The following is an 18,534-nucleotide window of genomic DNA, read 5'->3' on the forward strand; positions in this document are numbered from 1 at the left end:
AATCTTAGAGGTGTGCCCCACCACCAAAAATATCATGCATATGTTATGGACCCAAGCTAGAGCCGTCTTGGGCGGTCTCCAACAAGATATCGATTGAGATGGTGTGCACTTCTTCCAAATCTAATCAAACCATCGCTACCTGTTAGTTTAGCGCACACAAGCAATGTTGAAGTCTTGTCTTTATACAACTCCATGTTGCACTAGCAAATGACATGCAACAAATACCAATGCAAGCAATTAGGACAATGACTTTGGTGAAGATCTTTGAGGTTTTTGCATCAGAGACGTAAAGGAAACTTATGAACCACCAAGGTCCTTTTTGTCATTTTTTGTTAGCTTTGTTTTCGGATACAACCTAATCAAGCATGAGGAAGAATACTAATGAAATATGCCACCACTACTTAACAATTGCATTGAGAAGGGAAGTTTGACCACAACTTGTGATAAACCCAACTTTTGAAGACAAGGGTTGTGATGGGCCAATTCAAGGCATCTTCATACATGAAAGACAATTCCAAGGAATAATAAGTGCATGCCATATCTCGATAGCAGCAACCATGCCAAGTGATACATGGGATGTGACCAGCCAAACAAGAAGTTCATAGTTGCAACACTCGCAAACTTCATAGAAATCATTATGGAGTAACTAAGCCATGTCTTTTACTTCATTTTGCACCCTAACAATGCGTGAAGAAGCCATGATCAAAATGATGCATTTTAGGACTATTCCAGTCACTGCTTGCAAGAGCTAGGATGCTGGTCTTTTGCTAGCTGGTCATCTGCAAATCAGCAGTGTTTGGCCATGCATTCTTTGGCCAAAACAAGGGTCTCATTATATGACCCTCGAATACTTCACACATTAGGAATGTACCTAACAAATTGGTGGAAAGAGGTCTATGCTTCCTTTTGGTTTTTGTGCTCTACCACACATTGATTATCAACAGCTGCGGTCAAAAGTATTCAACAAAACCGCCAATGTGTTTGTCAACCATTGTTACCCCTAACATACCACAAACAAACTTCATGACAACAAATTAACAAATCTATAAAAACAACAGAAAGGCTATGCCAGGTAGATGACAAAGAGGTGATAGAAGGTCTATCCCAAGGCGCCTATGATGTGAATAAATAAGGGGCTGCTGTAGGACATCTTGCATTCATACAAGAAGAGTCAGGTACAATGGCATGGCTTCTTACAAGCTCTGACTTCAGGATGTCTATTTCTGAACCTTATACCACCTCGAGTATAGGATGTCGATCTCATATCAGAGAGTGAACTAACACGCTAAAGCAATTTTTGAGAAAAATTGCCACATATATGCCGTACATACATTTGCTAAGCAAATGCCTATATGATCTAGCAAAAAAAAAAGGAGTGCTTTGTTTCAGAGCAAGAGTCTGCAAGAAGAAGAGGATAAGTTTATCACGAGGCGGCTGTCCTCATAGTAGCTTTTTGGCAGTTGTTGACGTCAGCCTCCTCACTGCAAAGAAAGTAGCCCTTTGGGTCTGGTGCCAATTTTTAGTCTGAAATTGTTTTGATAGGATCAAGCACTAAAGTAGATAAAGAAGGCTCATACTCCACACATGGCATAGTGTACAGACATGGAGTTCTACTCTGTACAGCTGGCGCAGGCTCCGGCGAACAGTTGTGGTGGTTGTGTGCGCACTTGAGTCGTCATTGGTGGAGAGGATTGTCTGCCCTGCAGTGTTATGTAGAGAGGTGGTGTGCATGATGCAGTGGTCCACTGGACTTCTCAGATTCCTTCTTCACTCTTGGAGGCCGTAGATCTCTGGTCTTGCTGTGCAGAAATGTAGATTGGGCTGTCCAATGAGCCAGCTGTGATCCCTCTCACTGTTCACATCAAGTGTTGTCAGCTATTTGGATGCCATGGAAGACTTGGACAATGGTTTTCAAGCTTCTGAACCATACACAAAAAAGGACCCAAGCTTCCGATACACTGATAAAGGCAACACATCCTCCCTACGAGGTTGTCTTGTCCTGTATCATCCCCATTTCTTGCTTTCTGTTTACTAAAAACGCTGCACGCAGCCTGGAAGAAGCCTAAGTACACAACAAACTTTGCTAATTCTCTGGTACAAGAGTCTATGCAAAGGATTTGACTATCAAAGTTGATTATGCTCCCACTGGTTCGAAAGAGGCCCTTCATGCCTTTGTTGGATACATTGACAAGGAATCGATCCTCTTCTTCACAGTGAGATGTCCTTACAAATCAATGGTTGAATAAAATGTCTCTAACACACTTCATATTGGAAATATTTGCAACTCTTTTTTGAGTCAATCGACGCATGTTTATCACTGCCAAAATCACCAAGCTCTTCAAACAAATGAACGAGAAGTAAAACAAACCATTCTCAATTCCTTCGTAGCATAAGACGCTTCTTTTTTCGAGCCTGAATTCCAATCATTAACTGCCAATCCATGGGCATACCATGCACAATACAATTAGTATATAATATTTATGTGACAAAACATGTTTTCAGTCATTATAGCTTTTCAAAGCAATTACCCAGCCTCTACAGATTCCAGATAAAACCGAGTTTATTGAAGCCCTCAAGAGTTGCACTCCACATAAGCTAAAACAATTAAGAGAGCTTTTTACTGGCCATAGGTAAGTGTGAAGTAGCAATATAATCAACAGCATGTGTCAAAAACATTAAATAGCATTTTAAAAATAAAATGAGGTTATATAAAAAGTCATGTTTCACTCAAGACATTGGCATTGTACGTTATGCAAGATGCTAGCACTATGCTACAATTCTCCTCTTGTGAAGGGTCACCCTTGAGAAAGCAGTGGTAAGCCAGCTCTTTCACCAGAAGCTTTTAGTGAATCAAATTCTCCATCCCAACGTTTGGACAAGAGTACAAGAAGCTTGGGTACAACTCTATTCCCATTTGAATGATTGCATTTTTTGAGCTCTAGGGTAGAATTTCTTTTTGCAAATGGAGAAAGGAGCCCTTCCCTGATCTGTGTATCTTTAGGAAGGGACCATATGTGAGTGTCTTCATCTGATGTGCTGCAGAAAGGAGACCTTCCCTGAGAGGCATATGTTCATGAAGCAAAAAATTGTGAGCATCTTCTTATGATTGACCATACCATTAACTTTCGTATGAGCATAGCAAATTGACATCAAAGAAACTGCATCTGACGGTCTCTTCCCCTGATTGATCTCACTGCAAACTTTTGTCCAAGCATGTCAACAGCACCACCACCATTCCCTCTTGAAGATTGATCATGAATAGAGAGATGTTGATCAACATAAGCATCAAACAACATAGTTAATAAGGACAGCTGCTGAGCCAAAACCTCATTCTCGTGTGCTGGGGACACAAGCCGTATAGCACCTGAATTCACCTGTCAAAAGAAAATCCTCAAATTATCTCAATAGATGCAGGGGGGAGGGTGTGGGGTGGGGTGGGTTGTCCGCGCGGGGGGGGGGGGGGGGGGGGGGGGAGCATTTTTAACATTGTACAACGCAGATTGTAGCTTCCACAACTACATTGATTCCTGCCAGAGATGGTTGGAGGCAATGTTCGCAACAAACCAGGGTTAAGTGTATTTTAACCAGCTGAAGTTGCAAAATCCCAACTAGATTTCGAGCTTGCCTTAAAGAAAACCGGCAAAATTTTATTTAGCGTAAATACCAGAAAATGCTTCAAATTCTGACCTCAAAACCGGAAGAGTTTTAAGTTTGGCCTTATTTTCTTTGGTTAGGAAAAATGTTTTTGGTGACCCCTCGTTAGGAGCATCTCTTGCCTTCGAGCTTGGTGTTGCTTGAAGGCTTCCCTCTGTCCTACAAGAACTTCGGTACTTGCTGTTCTTCATGGTGTGGATGGAGGATTCAGCCTTTGCGTTGTCCAAGACTCCTAGTGGTTGGTGGCTGTTTTGCTAAAGGGTGTTGCACCACTAGGTGGCTGAAGGTGTCCCAGGCAGGTTAATGTGGTGCTACCGCGAATCTTCCTCTTGGCTTCCTAATCTTAGCCCTGTCTACATTGATTTTTCACCCCTATACCAATCCCCCTCAGCCTTTTTTACCTTCAGTTGTATCTTCTTATTTGGCTTTCGCTATCATTTTGCTTTTATGTAATACAAAGGGTACAAGCCCAATCTAAATTTTATGGGAAAATCATCAAAACACCCTTTATTTTTGTGCAAATTCCAAAAATACCCCTGAAACTCTAGAAACTCCCGACCGCCCCTTGTACCAATTTTGGATAGATTGCTTCAATTTTCACATATTTTGATAAAACAGAGATCTATCCCTAGGTATCTTGGACAAAACAATATTGAGCATTAGGGTCATAGACAAAGCCATATGTGTCTACAAATAATGAACTGTTTCATATTTAGAGACCAAAATACTATAAAAAATCCTAGTTCTATCATCATCTAAGCAGGAGAACCAATTTGTCTATTATTAGTTGCAAAACACAATGTCTTGACAGATGTTTGCAAGATTGGCCAGGGTTATTTTGGGAATTTCGACAGGGCATTTTGGGAATTTTCTGCAAAATTTGTGCGATTCACAGTCGTACCTCAAAACTATCTCACAAAGCTCTTTGCATGGTTGATTGAATGCTCTCAGGTTGGCAGCTCACTCTAGGAGTGGCATGAAGCATCAAACCACCATGGATTTTGAAGCAGGTACAGAAGAAATAATATTATTATACTGGTCATTGTTTTTGTCCTCCAAGGACAATCCCTCTTCCATTTTGGCACACACTCCTCTTGAGCTTGGTAAGAGATTGATCTTCCAAGCTCCATGCAGGGCAAGGCAGCCAGAACTTTTAGTGGCCAAACCATGAGAACATAGCATATTCACAAAGAGGGTCTTAGGGAGAGCCAATATCAGTCAAAATCAATCAAGGAGATAGACATAGTCAGCAACACAAAGGAACATAAAGATGCACAAAAATGGTTAGTTCATCCCAAGAGGGAGACCAGCTGTAGAATAAAGGGGGGCAGCCTCCTAATAGTAACAGTAGAATCTTCAGAAACTCCAACCTTGATATCACAGGTTTCTAAGCCTCAAGCCTGGGATGCTATGCATAAAAACAACTCACTTTTCTTCCCATTGATAACCAATTTGTGATGTCGTAATGCCTTGAATACTTTTCACAAATGCTCCCGATGTTCTGCCTCAGATTTGGAGAAAACAATGATGCCGTTGAAAATGCACCCACAAACTGTCGATAACCTCTAAAGATCCGAAATTTGCAAGAAAAATTCAAGCTAATGAGGTTGATGCGGACATAAATGATGATTAAACTTCTTAGTAGTTTCGAGAGTAAAGTAAGATGTGAAAAATTATATGTTTCTATGGTGCTATGAGTGTTTTTCCCAATTAAAATTAGGGTCACGTATGTTTCGAGTTCAAAGTTTGAACATACATGTGTTTACGTAGGGAAACGCATGGAAAAACCTATGGAACTTGCAGGAGCATTCTTAAGACCAAAAGGCATCAGCAAATACTCATACAATCTGAAGGATGACCTGAACACGATCCTAATCCGATGATGCCACTTTTACCATTGATTCCACTGAAGCAAGAACTTGCAATCTATCAAGTATATCTGTGACGCCCCAGCTTCTGGGCGCGTCGAGGAGGGGGCCCGGCGGGGATTCTTACCCGCACGCAGCCGAGGGAACTTCTGTCTTCAAGGGGCCCGTCGGGGATTCTTACCCGCACGCGGCCGAGGGGACTGTCGTCAAGGGGCCCGGCGGGGATTCTTACCCGCACGCAGCCAAGGGACCAAGTTGTTGCTTCAAGGGATCCTGGCACGGACGGCACCGGCTCAGGAGGGCCCGGCTCGGACGGCACCGGCTCGGGTCAAGTTGCGTTCTCGCGGGGGCCCGGCTCGGACGGGACCGGCTCGGGCGTGGTTGCGTTCCATGGGTCGACGGCCGTTTGTGTTTCGCGGGTCTTCGCGGGTCTCGCGTCTCGGGTCCCTAGCCCCACGTAGCCTCAGGCTCCGCCGCACCGCCGACGGGTCATAGCGTGCCCCGGGGAACCTTGCGTGGAGTCCCCACGGTGCGCGAGTGCGTGGAGTGAGGCTAACGTGCCTAGGTGGGGGGTCCCCTCCCGTGGCCGGTCTTCGGGAGGCTCATACCCCTTATATACACCCCCGTTTGAAGAGAGTTCGACGACCGCGTCGAACGTGGGAAAAGAGTGCTCGGCTATGCATGAGGCCGTGGGGACAAAGGGGTGCATATAAGTGCAAGTGAACAAAACTGTTCCCAAAATGCAAGTAAGTCGGCGTGCTTTGTTTTTGTCATTTTTGAAAGTGAGTGAGTGAGTATTTTTGGGGTTTTGGCAGAAGGCTGAAAAAGTATGCTTTGAACACCCAAGTAGAATTCCCCGTACTTGAGCGTTCCCCGAATAGGTAACCCGATGTGCGCGGAGCCACCTGCTGCGTTGGTCCGCGCGGAGGCTTCTTGAAAGCCGAATTTGAAAGAGCGTTCCGTCGCAATGCAGCACTTGCGAGTTGGTCCCTGTTTGGACGTCGTTTGGATCTTTAGCTCAGCATGGGCCACAAAACGTGGCCGGGGCGCGACGAACACCGTTGGCTTGGTTCGTCGCGTTTTTGGAGTTTCTATGTTTTTGTCATAAAGAGCCCTGTCTGGCTCGTATCTGCCTTTTCTTCATGTAGAGAGCCCTGTCTGGCTCACATCGCTGCTTTTCGTGTCATGGCGGTGCCCGGCTCGGATCGGGGCCGGCGCGGGTCACGGGTGACGGCCCGTTGTTGGGACGCGTCACGAAGAGCCCTGTCTGGCTCGCATCGTTCCTTTTCCTCATGGAGGTGCCCGGCTCGGATCGGGGCCGGCGCGGGTCACAAGTGACGGCCCGGTGTTCAGGGAACGCGTCACGGTGCGGAGGGCGTGTGGTTGCTTTCTGGAGCTCTCTTCACCAGGATTTTGACGACCCGGGCCATTGCGGTTGGAGTCGTCGTGAGTATCGTGCGCGTCGGGCACGTTAGTCTTCGGCTCGTTTCCAGGAGCTCGTTCTGGAGCTCTGATACCAAGTGTGACGCCCCAGCTTCTGGGCGCGTCGAGGAGGGGGCCCGGCGGGGATTCTTACCCGCACGCAGCCGAGGGAACTTCTGTCTTCAAGGGGCCCGTCGGGGATTCTTACCCGCACGCGGCCGAGGGGACTGTCGTCAAGGGGCCCGGCGGGGATTCTTACCCGCACGCAGCCAAGGGACCAAGTTGTTGCTTCAAGGGATCCTGGCACGGACGGCACCGGCTCAGGAGGGCCCGGCTCGGACGGCACCGGCTCGGGTCAAGTTGCGTTCTCGCGGGGGCCCGGCTCGGACGGGACCGGCTCGGGCGTGGTTGCGTTCCATGGGTCGACGGCCGTTTGTGTTTCGCGGGTCTTCGCGGGTCTCGCGTCTCGGGTCCCTAGCCCCACGTAGCCTCAGGCTCCGCCGCACCGCCGACGGGTCATAGCGTGCCCCGGGGAACCTTGCGTGGAGTCCCCACGGTGCGCGAGTGCGTGGAGTGAGGCTAACGTGCCTAGGTGGGGGGTCCCCTCCCGTGGCCGGTCTTCGGGAGGCTCATACCCCTTATAATATCAAAGATCCTATATTGGAAACCTGTTCTTGATGGTAATCTTATTGAGAGCCCTATAATCAATACAAATCCTTCAAGAGACGTCTTTCTTCTTGACAAGCAATACCGGAGAACAAAAAGGTGTGATATTGTGTTGGATCAAACCCTTCTCCAAAAGGACCTATACTTGGCTAATGATTCCTTTCTGTTGAGCATGGCTCACTCTATAGGGGCGTCGGTTCAGAGAAGTACTGCCAGGGATCAATCCTTTGGTGTGATCCTCTTGTCATTCTGACGGTAACTTGCAAGGCAAACCCTCTAAGAAACAATCGGCATGAGCTTGTAGGAAGCTTTGCCACTCTGACTCTTAACTTTGACAAATTGGCATCTTTTTCTTCATCCAGATTATTGAGAAAGATCAAGTAAACAAAAAGACTTGATTTCATGAATTTTGAAATGGCCGAAGCCGATACACGGGGAACTCACTCGCCTTTGAGTTTTACATCAATAATCACTTCTCATACCCTGACTTCTTTGATGAATCTTCTTTGCCCCATAGTCTACCTTGACGCTATTCTCATAATGCCAAGGTGAAACACGCCTTTGCATAAACCACCGGTTTATTACTGCCATTTAACACTTTGCATAAAAGATATATACCAATTTTCGGCTAGAGATTGAGAGAGAGGGAGATATATATGTAAAGAGACATAGCACAATGGATGCGTAGAAAAATGGGAGACAGATTAGATAGTTAGGGAGAGAAGATTGAGAGTGATGCAGCGCCGACCCGGAACGGCCGGGCCCTTTCACAGGAATATGTTTATTCCTCCAGAATTACAACATCGTAGTGTGTGTGTAGAACTTCTACGCCCTTCAATTCTTCACAGGGGCATAAGAGAGCACGTAGGCGTGCTCTCTCTCTTCGCCAAAGGGTCTAGAATGAGAGGAAAGAGATTCTTTATATAGAAGTAAGCTCTCCATGCATGAAAATGCAATTGTGTGTTGTGTCCCAGTTCAGAAAGGGAAAGGATGGCCTCCATGCACCTCTCCTCTTTGGAGATAGTAAGAAGGTGTTGTAACTTGCTGAGTTGTTTAGGGCAAGCAGATCTGTCGCCACATCATTACCCGACCTGAAAAAAAAATTAAAATTAAAACAAAAGACCCCTTTGAAAGAGCAGATGGAGAGATATTGTTGTAGTGAGCACAAAAACCCAACGCTACTGTCTGAAGCAAAAATCTGCAAGCATCCAACAACTCATGGACCATGCTCTGGATAGTCTCTCTATGATGTTAAGATCGGTGAATTATGCCACGAACGAGCAAGTGTCTAAGGCTGCTAAGAAAGAAGCGTTGAAAGGAAAGAAAAAATCCAAGAAGTTGGTGTAGAAAAACAAATCCACAACCTCTAAGCTGTCTACCGAGCAGAAGGCGGAATGTTGGCTCGCTTGGGAATCAAGTCTAAGACATGGGACTACAGATGGATGTAGTATTAGTACTACCAGGGCATGAAGTTACCGTAACTCGTTGCATTGTCACGGTTACTTAGGGCATGAGGACTTCAACATCATGCCTTTGGAATGGTGTGATGATCTTTTAGGGATGCCCTGTGTCATCAGCCTTTGTATACGGAACCATGTATCAAAGCAATTCATGAAAGATAACATTTGTTGTCTTTCCAATTGAAAGATGACATGATTGGACATGCGTTCCGGTGTCTATAGAACCATGATTGATTAGACATACTTCTATCTTTACGTGGGGAAGTAAGAATGGTCATTGACATTCTTGAAAAGCATGAAAGACTATATCCTCTTACTTGATTGGAAGAGAGAGATAAAATGGATGTAAGTGCATGGAACGGATGGAATCTACCTTAGGCACACACACTAAGAAATGGAAATGCTTCAGCATTGAATGAATGCACGAATGCTGTTTGCTGATCAAGCAACTAGTATTTTGCAGAGGCTAAGTGTTCATTACGTAAAAATACTATTTTGAGCACTAACTTATTAAAAAAATCAGGACTTTCATAGTGCAATTTATTTCTCACCTTTCCGTTCAAGAATGTATCCTAATATCTCTATTTGTAGTTTGAAAGGGTAACTTCCTCTTTCATTCTCAGGCAGTTTGATGCCATCAAAACATTGACTTCAACCTAGCAAGTCAACCAAATATATGAGAACAACCTTTTGAACTTGACCCCATTTCTCAGTACTTTTAAGTGCAGTAAAAGACCATGTCTGTGCATTCCCTTTGAGGTGGGATGCCACCTTTCGAACTTTGGAGGCCCTCCAGAGAAAGCGATGTCAAACTGTTGAACAAAAGACAAGGCCTTATGGGTATCCTTGTGGCCAAAGAAAGTGTCAAATTGCACGCTTTGGCCACCATCCTTGAACTCTTTCTTGCCCTTTCTCCATTCCAGGTTGTCATAATCAGATCCCGAATAAAATGATTCTCTATTTACCAAAGGTGGTTCCGACAGTGTAAGAGTCATCACCAGAGTCGTCAGAAGGAGCTTTCATGTCTAACCACATGATCTCTTGTAGCTCTTTCTGAATCTTCTTTTCCGGTACTTCTGTTTCTTCCACTTCCGTTTGTCTTCCTCACTGGAGCGAGAAGAAGGCGAAAGAAGAAGAAAAAGGACTAGAGTCATCCTCAAAGTGGACAGGTCGACAGTGTTTCTTTTTAGACCACTTCTCTTTCAAATCCTCAAATGTTGATTGTCGGCCCAAATAGCTAGGGAAAGACTCAAGCTTCCGTCCTTTGCGAGCCCTACATTTCAAGATTTCATTGACCTTACATTCCACGGCTTGATCAATTTGCTCTGACATCTAAAAAGAGATCTTCTTATCTGGTTATGCCTTTGCTTTCACTTTCATTGCCAACTTGAGAGGGCGGTTAGCAATTGTCTGCCACCTCACATAAAATTCCAGAATCAGCCGCTCCTTTAGAAATGTCGCATCTTTCGGATCCTTTGAATACTTTATCAGGCGCGTAGTACTAGTGCTAACTTGATATTTCCGTCGGAGATTTGCAAACTTTGGATCCTTGATTAAAGATTCCTCAAGTTGGCCATCCAACTCTTCATCAGCGGATCTGTTGTCATTCAAATCTCCAATGCCATTGGGTTCTTCTTGCCCAAAACTATAGGTGGGACAGCTTGTTATTCTTGACCAGATTCTCTCCCAAAATCAATGGCGAGTGCTGCAAAATGTCGGACCGCATCCTCCGTGGAAGAAGAATAGATTAAAGCTTGGATACAAATGTAACCGGCTTGGCAATGACAAGGCGGTAATCTCACAGCAACACGCGAACAAAACTAAAAATTTAACACTTGAACAGCTATCGCAACACAAAGTGACGGAATTCCACTTCCACATGCATTGTTCCCAAAGTCTAGAACTCCTTTCGATACTTCTTTTCATATTGATGATTTGCAGAATACAACTGTCGGGGACTCACTTTGCAATTTTGCTTCCAATCTCATCTACAAAAGAGACCACCTAAGCTCGTTTATGAAGGCCCTTGACCTAAAAGCAACAAATACAAAAAGCTGGTGTTGCTTAAAAGTAGCTGTTGAGAATAGCTAGCACCCAACTGCTTTCACACTTGTGTAAAGCAAGCCACTGTTTTGCCACATCACTTGGTATATGACCGCCCGTAAAAGGCATGTTGACGCCTCAGAACGATATGGTCAACAACGTCTTCACCTAGCGATCTCTCACTCTTCTCTTTTGCTAGTACGTGGTTGCCAAGTCATTGTTTTGTGGGAGGAGTCTTGTTGAGGGGCCAATGCCTCTAGGAGTCCAGCTCCACCACTCCATATATATTTTCTAGTGTATTCTCTTTCAATTCAAGCTTGTTGTTTCCACTCAGTTCGGTATTGTTACAATGTTTATACCCCCTTGTCAAGTGACTTGCCGATTATACTTAAGGTGATTATGCTTCCCAAAATAATTAGGTCTACAAGTGCAACAATCAACTAAGCATCTTCTCATCTTCTGAAACCGGCCCGTAGGGCGGTAAACTTTGGCTTTCACCCGAAACTTTACTTTAGTCTTTAGGACACACAGAAACTTTGCAAAAGAAAACCTCTAATGGGAATTGATACTTCAAACACACACGGCTTGGAAGCTAGAGAGCTACCAAGCAAACGCCGACGCCTGTTGGTCCCAAAGACTGGCGCCCCTTTCGGTATTTCTTTATTGTATTCAAAGAGGGAATAAAACCTGTGATTTCCTACAAACTGTCCCGCATAATCCGGGTTGAAAATGACCTGTTCTGGCCCGATTTTGGCAACATAATTGTACTAGGACGCTTCATAGAAACTATCCCCACGCAATAGGGGACTTTCCCGACACTTTGCAAAAGGCTTCAGTTCTTGCCCTTCACTGTACATAGAGGGTAGGCAAACACACAATAGCTTTGGTACCTGCAACAATCCATCATACCTGCAACAACCTGTACATAGATTGTTGCAAGTATGATGGATTGTTGCAACAACCTGTACATAGATTGTTGCAGGTATGATGGATTTTTGGGCTTTTTCCAACTTACGAGAGAGAGAACCTGTCCCTTAACTTTTTTGTCCTTATGTGCCAAACTTGCTCAGGTACTAGGATCTCATCAAGTTCCTCAACTTCTGGTCGATCCTCATCTCTTTTGGCACGTCACACACGAAGGGTCTTAGGAGACTCACGTCAAACGCATTGTGAATCTTCCACGCATCACGCAATTTCAGCTTGTAAGTCACATCGCTGATCTTATCAAGCACTTGAAAAGGCCCATAGTAACGCATGTTGAACTTCGGAAATAACCTTTCCTTGCCCCTCATCTTCTTTAACCTTGCCTTTTCAAACCGTTACAGAACCCAATCACCAGGTGACAACAAAAATTCACGACGGTGACGATCAACAGCCTTTTTCTGCTTTGCCTAAGTCTTCTCCAAGGCAACTTTAATTTTCTTTTACATTTCATCCATGTTCTAAACATATCGATCTACCTCAAAGATCTTGTCCTTTGTATACAAAATGGGAGGAACCTTTTTGCCGCCTTCAACAATTTCAAAAGGTGCCTTGCCAGTCGACGAATGCACCGTATTGTACGCATACAAGCATAGGCAAATACTGTTCCCACTTGCCCTTATTATCTAACACATAGCATTTCAGCAGATCCAAGACAATAGAATTAGCCTCTTCTGACTGTCCATCAGTTTGTGGATGACACGAAGACGAGAACTTGAGCGTAGTGCCCATGTTCTCAAACAATCCTCTCCAAAACAAACTTGTCATGCGAGGATCACGATTACTGACAATCGATTGTGTCATACCACGTACTGACAATCGAACACATGGGCATGGTTACTGAACCTGCAAATAATGGTCCATATACCATCATTCCCTGTTGGCGTTCTTGGAAGATCAAAGATAAAGTCCATAGCAATGCTTTCCCATGGCTTATCCAGAATCGGTAGCGGTTGTAACAACCCTGGTGCCTTTTGCCTATCAAACTCGACCTTTTGGCAAATCACGCATGCTCGCACAAAGGCATCCACATCTCTCCTCAAAGTAGGCCAATAAAAAAACGTCTCTACCGCTTTAACTGTCGCATCAATACCACAATGCCCTGGACATGGCTCTCTTCCATGACCTTATGTCGCAATGGCCTAGTGACATAGTTTGCCATGCATCATTGTTACAGACTTGGACACTCCAAGTCAAGAATCAACCGCGACAACACCAAATAACCACTTCAAAACAATTCACGGTTCACAATAGATATGCATTGGCCAGGCGGAGTTCCGTGCCTAGATATATTGGCCCCAAAAACTCGCGCCCCTTTCGGTATTTCCTTTTGTATTAATCTCGGTTCAAAGTACAAGAGTGGTTGGGTCTCACTCTCAGACTCTGCGTCCATATGCTCTCTAGAGTGAGAGTCCAAGCCACTTATTTATTTACAAGGGATGCCAAAAGCAGAGCCCCAAAAGCTTAGAAACAAAAGCCTAAAACTAAAGCAAAGGTTCTTTCTCTCACAAGCTCTCTTGAGCTTCTAAAAATAAAGCAAAGGAGTTCTCTCTCTCTCGCATTTTCCGGGATCTTTCCCTGCTGCCTTTAGGGTTAGGGTTTCTGCAGTGTAGGGTTTCTAGGAGCAAAATTAGGGTTTGCAAGTTTTGAGGTTAGGGTTTTCCAGAATTAGGGTTTCCAGGTTTTTAGGGTTTCTGCAGACAGATAGCCACGTCATCACTTTGTGACATACCCCCCTCTTGAAAGCATTGTGATCGCCTCGATTACGCCTGCAAAATAGATAGAGGCGATAAATCGTCTTAGCAAGCACTGACTGTTAGTACCTACGCACTGGGAACACACATCTAGCACATGTACCAATTGACAGTCACATCACACGACATCACAGAACATCACAAGACATCACATGACATTCAACATTCATTCGGATCTTAGACCATGATTTATCGGTAATGTAGCTAGCAATCGCATCTAGATCCAGTCAGGACCTCATCGATGTCCGATTCACTAACCCCTATTGCAACCATGTCTATTCGGCATCAATTAGACCAAAATGCTGCAGTCATTTCGTCTATCAGTTCCTGCACTTAAAAAGAAGTCAAGAAAAAATCAGTATCATATTCAAGAATTCCATTTCATAAAGTCATACAGCAGAAAACTGTCAGCTCTCAGTATCCCTAAAGCTCAAAGAGACATCAGTGACTGTAGTATCAAAATCGAGGCATTTGTTGACAAAGGAGCGGAGTAACTCCCCTCTTGTGCGTCCCACTGCACCAGATCTTCGGCCAAGCTGAATTCTGGGTTCCATTTGGAGTAGACTATGCTAAACCAAAAGCCTCGAGGTAAAGTTTCACAATCTGAGGAGTATCTGCTAGGTCCTCCTCCTCCATCCACTTCGCATCCAATGCACGATAGTTCTTGAACTTAACCAAGAACCGCCTTCGGACTTTACCTTTATTCTTCGTATCCTTATGTGCCAAAATCTATTCAGGAACAAGGATCTCCTCGTTTTCTTCCACTTTGGGTTGCTCATCAGGTTCCCCATCATCAGGCACATCACCTTTGAAAGGTTTCAAGATACTCACATGAAATGCATTGTGAATCCTCCAAGTGTCAGGCAGTTTCAGCCAGAAGGAGACATCATTTATCTTTTCAGTGATCTCGAAAGGTCCGTAGTATCGCATACTAAGCTTTAAAAAAAGCCCCTCCTTTCCCTTTTTCTTTCTTAGGTGTGCCTTCTCAAAACGTAAGAGCACCCAATCATCCTCCTTCAATTTCAAGTCGCGACGATTGCGATCCGCTGCCTTTTTCTATCGTTCTTGAGACTTGTGCAAAGTCTCGCGAACCTTGGCAAAAGCCGTATCCAAATCTCACGTATATTCATCCGCTTCAAAGATCTTATCTTTCGTGCTTAGGAAGTGTGGAACCTTCCCAACACCTTCAACAATCTCAAACAGTGCCTTCCCCGTCGAAGAGTGTATCGTGTTATTGTAGGCAAATTCACCAAAGGTAGGTACTTTTCCCATTGAGTCTTCTGATATAAGATATAAGACTTCAATAAATCTAGAACCACTGAATTTGCAATCTCAGATTGCCCATCAGTCTGCAGGTGGAACGATGACGAGAACTACAACCGCGTGCCAATGTTCTCCCAAATTGCCTTCCAAAACAAACTCGTAAATCTAGGGTCTTTGTCTGGAGACGATCGTCTCAGACATGCCATGTAATTTCACGATCTGGGCCACAAACAGTCTCACTAATCGATCCGGCTTGACTGTTTTCTTCACTGGAATGAAATGAGCGTGTTTGCCAGTCCAGATACCATCGTGACCACTCTATGTTCTCGGGAGATCAAAAAGAAAATCCATTGCAATACTTTCCCAGGGGCGGGTGGGTATGGGTAAAGGCTGTAACAATCCCTGTGCCTTATGCCTGTCAAACTTGACCTTCTGGCATACTAAGCAACCGCGCACAAAGTCTTCCACATCCTTTTTGAGTCTCTGCCAAAAGAAGTATCTCTCTACCCCTTTCATGGTGGTAGCAATGCCGCAGTGACCGGTAAAAGGTGGACAGTGGCATTCCGTCATAACCTTTCCCTCAACGGTTGTGTAACGCACAACATGGTTTTTCTCATCAAGTAGCCTTCCCGAATGGAGTATCCTGCTACTGTCTCCCCATCCTGTATCCGTATGAAAATATCTCCAAAATCTGTATCTGTGGCATACTGGTCGACCATATCCTCGAAGCTCCTATGATGTATCACAGAAATAGCCAGAAGCAACGGCTTCCGAGACAAAGCATATGCCACCACATTCTTCTGTCCCTGAACGTGGACAATCTGGAAGTGAAACTGTGACAAGATATTCGCCCACCGCATCTGCTTTTCCGAGAGCTGCTTCTGTGACAAGAAGTAGCGCAAACTCTGATGGTCTGTAAAGACAGTAAAATCCGCTCCGAGTAGGTAATGCCGCCACTGAGTAAGAGCATGGATTACCGCCAAAAGCTCTTTCTCATAAATCTGTGCCGTCATCTCCGGCCTTGAGAACAATCGGCTCTCGTAAGCAATGACACGGCCTTCTTGCATTAAGACTGCACCCAGACTACGACCACAAGCATCACAATATACTTCAAGTGACTTCTGCAAGTCCGACAAAGTCAAAACTGGTCCCGTAGTCAATTTCTCTTTCAATGTCTGAAAGGCAGTCACCTCTGTGGATCCCCACGAGAAAGGGACTCCTTCCTGTGTCAAGATATGCAAAGGGGAAGCAACCTTTGCAAACTTTCGTATGAACCGCCTGTAGTACGAACACAGTCCAAAGAAGCTTCTAACTTCATGGACATTCTTCAAATCTGGCCAATCACGTATAGCCTCTATCTTGGCCGGATCCATTTGCACTCCTGCTGCTGAGATAATGTGTCCCAAAAAGTGTATCTCAGGTAGAGAAAATTCACTTTTCTTTGCATTAATCATTAACTTGTGATCTCGTAATGCCTGAAAGCCCTGAAGCAAATGATCTCTATGTTCTACCACATTCTTGGAGAAAACAATGATATCATCAAAGAAAGTGTCAACACGCACGAGGATCCCTGCAATCTATGGAGTATATCATCGATCCTAGGAATTGGAAATTTGTTCTTGATGGTGATTTTGTTGAGAGCTCTATAATCGATGCACAAACTGCAAGATCCGTCTTTCTCCAAAACCAACAACACTCGAGAGCAATAAGGTGAAGTACTAGGCTGGACAAGACCCTTTTCCATTTTGTGCTCGGCTTACACGGTAAGGTGGCCGGTTCGGTGGTGTGTTTCCAGGTATCAGGTCAATGGTATGATCTTCAGAAGGAGCAGGTGGTAAATTTGTCCTATTCTTATCACTCAATTCTCTCATAAAGATCGAGTAAACAAACAGACTAGGTTCCATTAATTTAGAAATGGCCCAAGCCGATACAATAGGGACAGACTCGCCCTTCAGTTTATTGTCAAGTACAATGGTTCTTCCCTTCTCTATAGTTAATGTTGCTTTCCTCGCCCGATAATCGACCACAGTGTTGTTCTTGTGGTACCAGGAAATTCCCAAGAGAACATCACAACCTTCCAAAGGCATTATGAAAAAGTCCTCATGCCCCAAATACCGCTGACAATGCAACCGAAGTTTTCCAATGACAGGTGTAATGGCTACGTCCCTGCCGGGTGCCGCTAGAACAGCCTCCGCAAGTGGTCCCATCCGATCGGGAGTGATCTCGAGCCGCGCCGCCAATTCTAGTGAAATGAAGTTGGCCTTGGCTCCTCCATCAAAGAAGATCAGGGCTTCTTGGTCTTTCACTTTGCCCCGAGCCGCGCCGCCAATTCTGGTGAAATGAAGTTGGCCTTGGCTCCTCCATCAAAGAAGATAAGGGGCTCTTGGTCTTTCACTTTGCCCCAAGCTCGACAAAGTTCTGTATTCTCATCCATGGTGTTGGGATCGGTACCCACACAATCTGGAACCAATCCTGTTTTCATCTTACCTTTTCTTCCACGTTCCTCAGCTGCTGTCGAACTCTCAGGCCTTTCGTCGTCCTTGTCATTCTGCGCCTTTTTAGGGCACTTCGCGGAGATATGTCCATGTTCCCCGCATCCAAAGCACTTCCCCTCCCTGATGACGCGAGCTCTCTCCTGAGGAGTAAGCTTGGGTCGTGCATCCTTCTTTTCTAGGTTGCTCTTTCTCTTTCTACGTTTATTCGCTGAAGTCTGTTCGGCTCGTTGTGTCATGACCTCATCGGTGGGGTAGGTCAGACTGCCAGAGTGAATGGCAAAACCCCGTTTCGAATGACTCATCAATTCCTGAATAGAAGCTGACTTCTGTTCCAAGCAGTGATCTCGCAACTCTGTAGGTAGACCCAAGGTAAACCGATCAATCTGTTCTCTGAACGAAATCTTCTTGAATGAAGAGGCGGGTAGAAAAGAGCTCCAGAATCTCTCACAATAAGCGTCCACTGTATCTCTCTTGGTCATCCGAAGATGGTTCCAAGCAGCTTGTATGACTCATGACATTCCTGAATAAAGCTGACTTCTGTTCCAAGCATGATCTCGCATACTCTGTAGGTAGACCCAAGGTTAAAACGATCAATTGTTCTATGAACGAAATCTTCTTGAATGAAGAGGCGGGTAGAAAAGAGCTCCAGAATCTCTCACAATAAGCGTCCACTGTATCTCTCTTGGTCATCCGAAGATGGTTCCAAGCAGCTTGTATATCGCGTTCATACTCTCGAGTTAGCCAAGAAGAAATAAAAAGCTTCTTAAATTTCAGCCATTTAATTGGCGCGTCTTGTTTAAAAGAAGCGTGGACCACCAAGTTCGAGCATTCCCCTTAAAGTAAGAGGCAGCTCTCCGAATCTTAGAGTGCTCTGAATAGAGTCCTCCCGCGAAAGCGATGTCAAACTGTTGTATAAAAGACAAAGCCT

At 44.9% G+C, this 18,534-nt stretch overlaps 1 protein-coding gene across 2 annotated transcripts in view; it reads right to left on the reverse strand.

Annotated features, from left to right (window-relative positions):
• Nucleotides 1-2,633: 2,633 nt before the first annotated feature.
• Nucleotides 2,634-18,534, reverse strand: part of LOC147454751 (THO complex subunit 5A-like) — a 141,321-nt gene continuing 125,420 nt past the window's right edge. Inside the window, exons 9-11 of one of the 2 annotated variants that reach the window (XM_086516591.1) lie at nt 3,295-3,374; nt 3,117-3,193; nt 2,634-3,036 (exon numbers count right to left, since the gene is read on the reverse strand). In XM_086516591.1, coding sequence (XP_086372717.1) covers nt 2,939-3,036; nt 3,117-3,193; nt 3,295-3,374 — 255 coding nt within the window. In that variant the 3' untranslated portion in view covers nt 2,634-2,938. Of the gene's footprint in view, nt 3,375-18,534 lie in introns of both variants that reach the window. The other variant, XM_086516590.1, reaches the window with a different exon arrangement.

This window comes from Adiantum capillus-veneris, chromosome 7 (assembly GCF_014529385.1).
Source record: "Adiantum capillus-veneris isolate H3 chromosome 7, ASM1452938v2, whole genome shotgun sequence".
Taxonomy (NCBI): Eukaryota; Viridiplantae; Streptophyta; class Polypodiopsida; order Polypodiales; family Pteridaceae; genus Adiantum; species Adiantum capillus-veneris.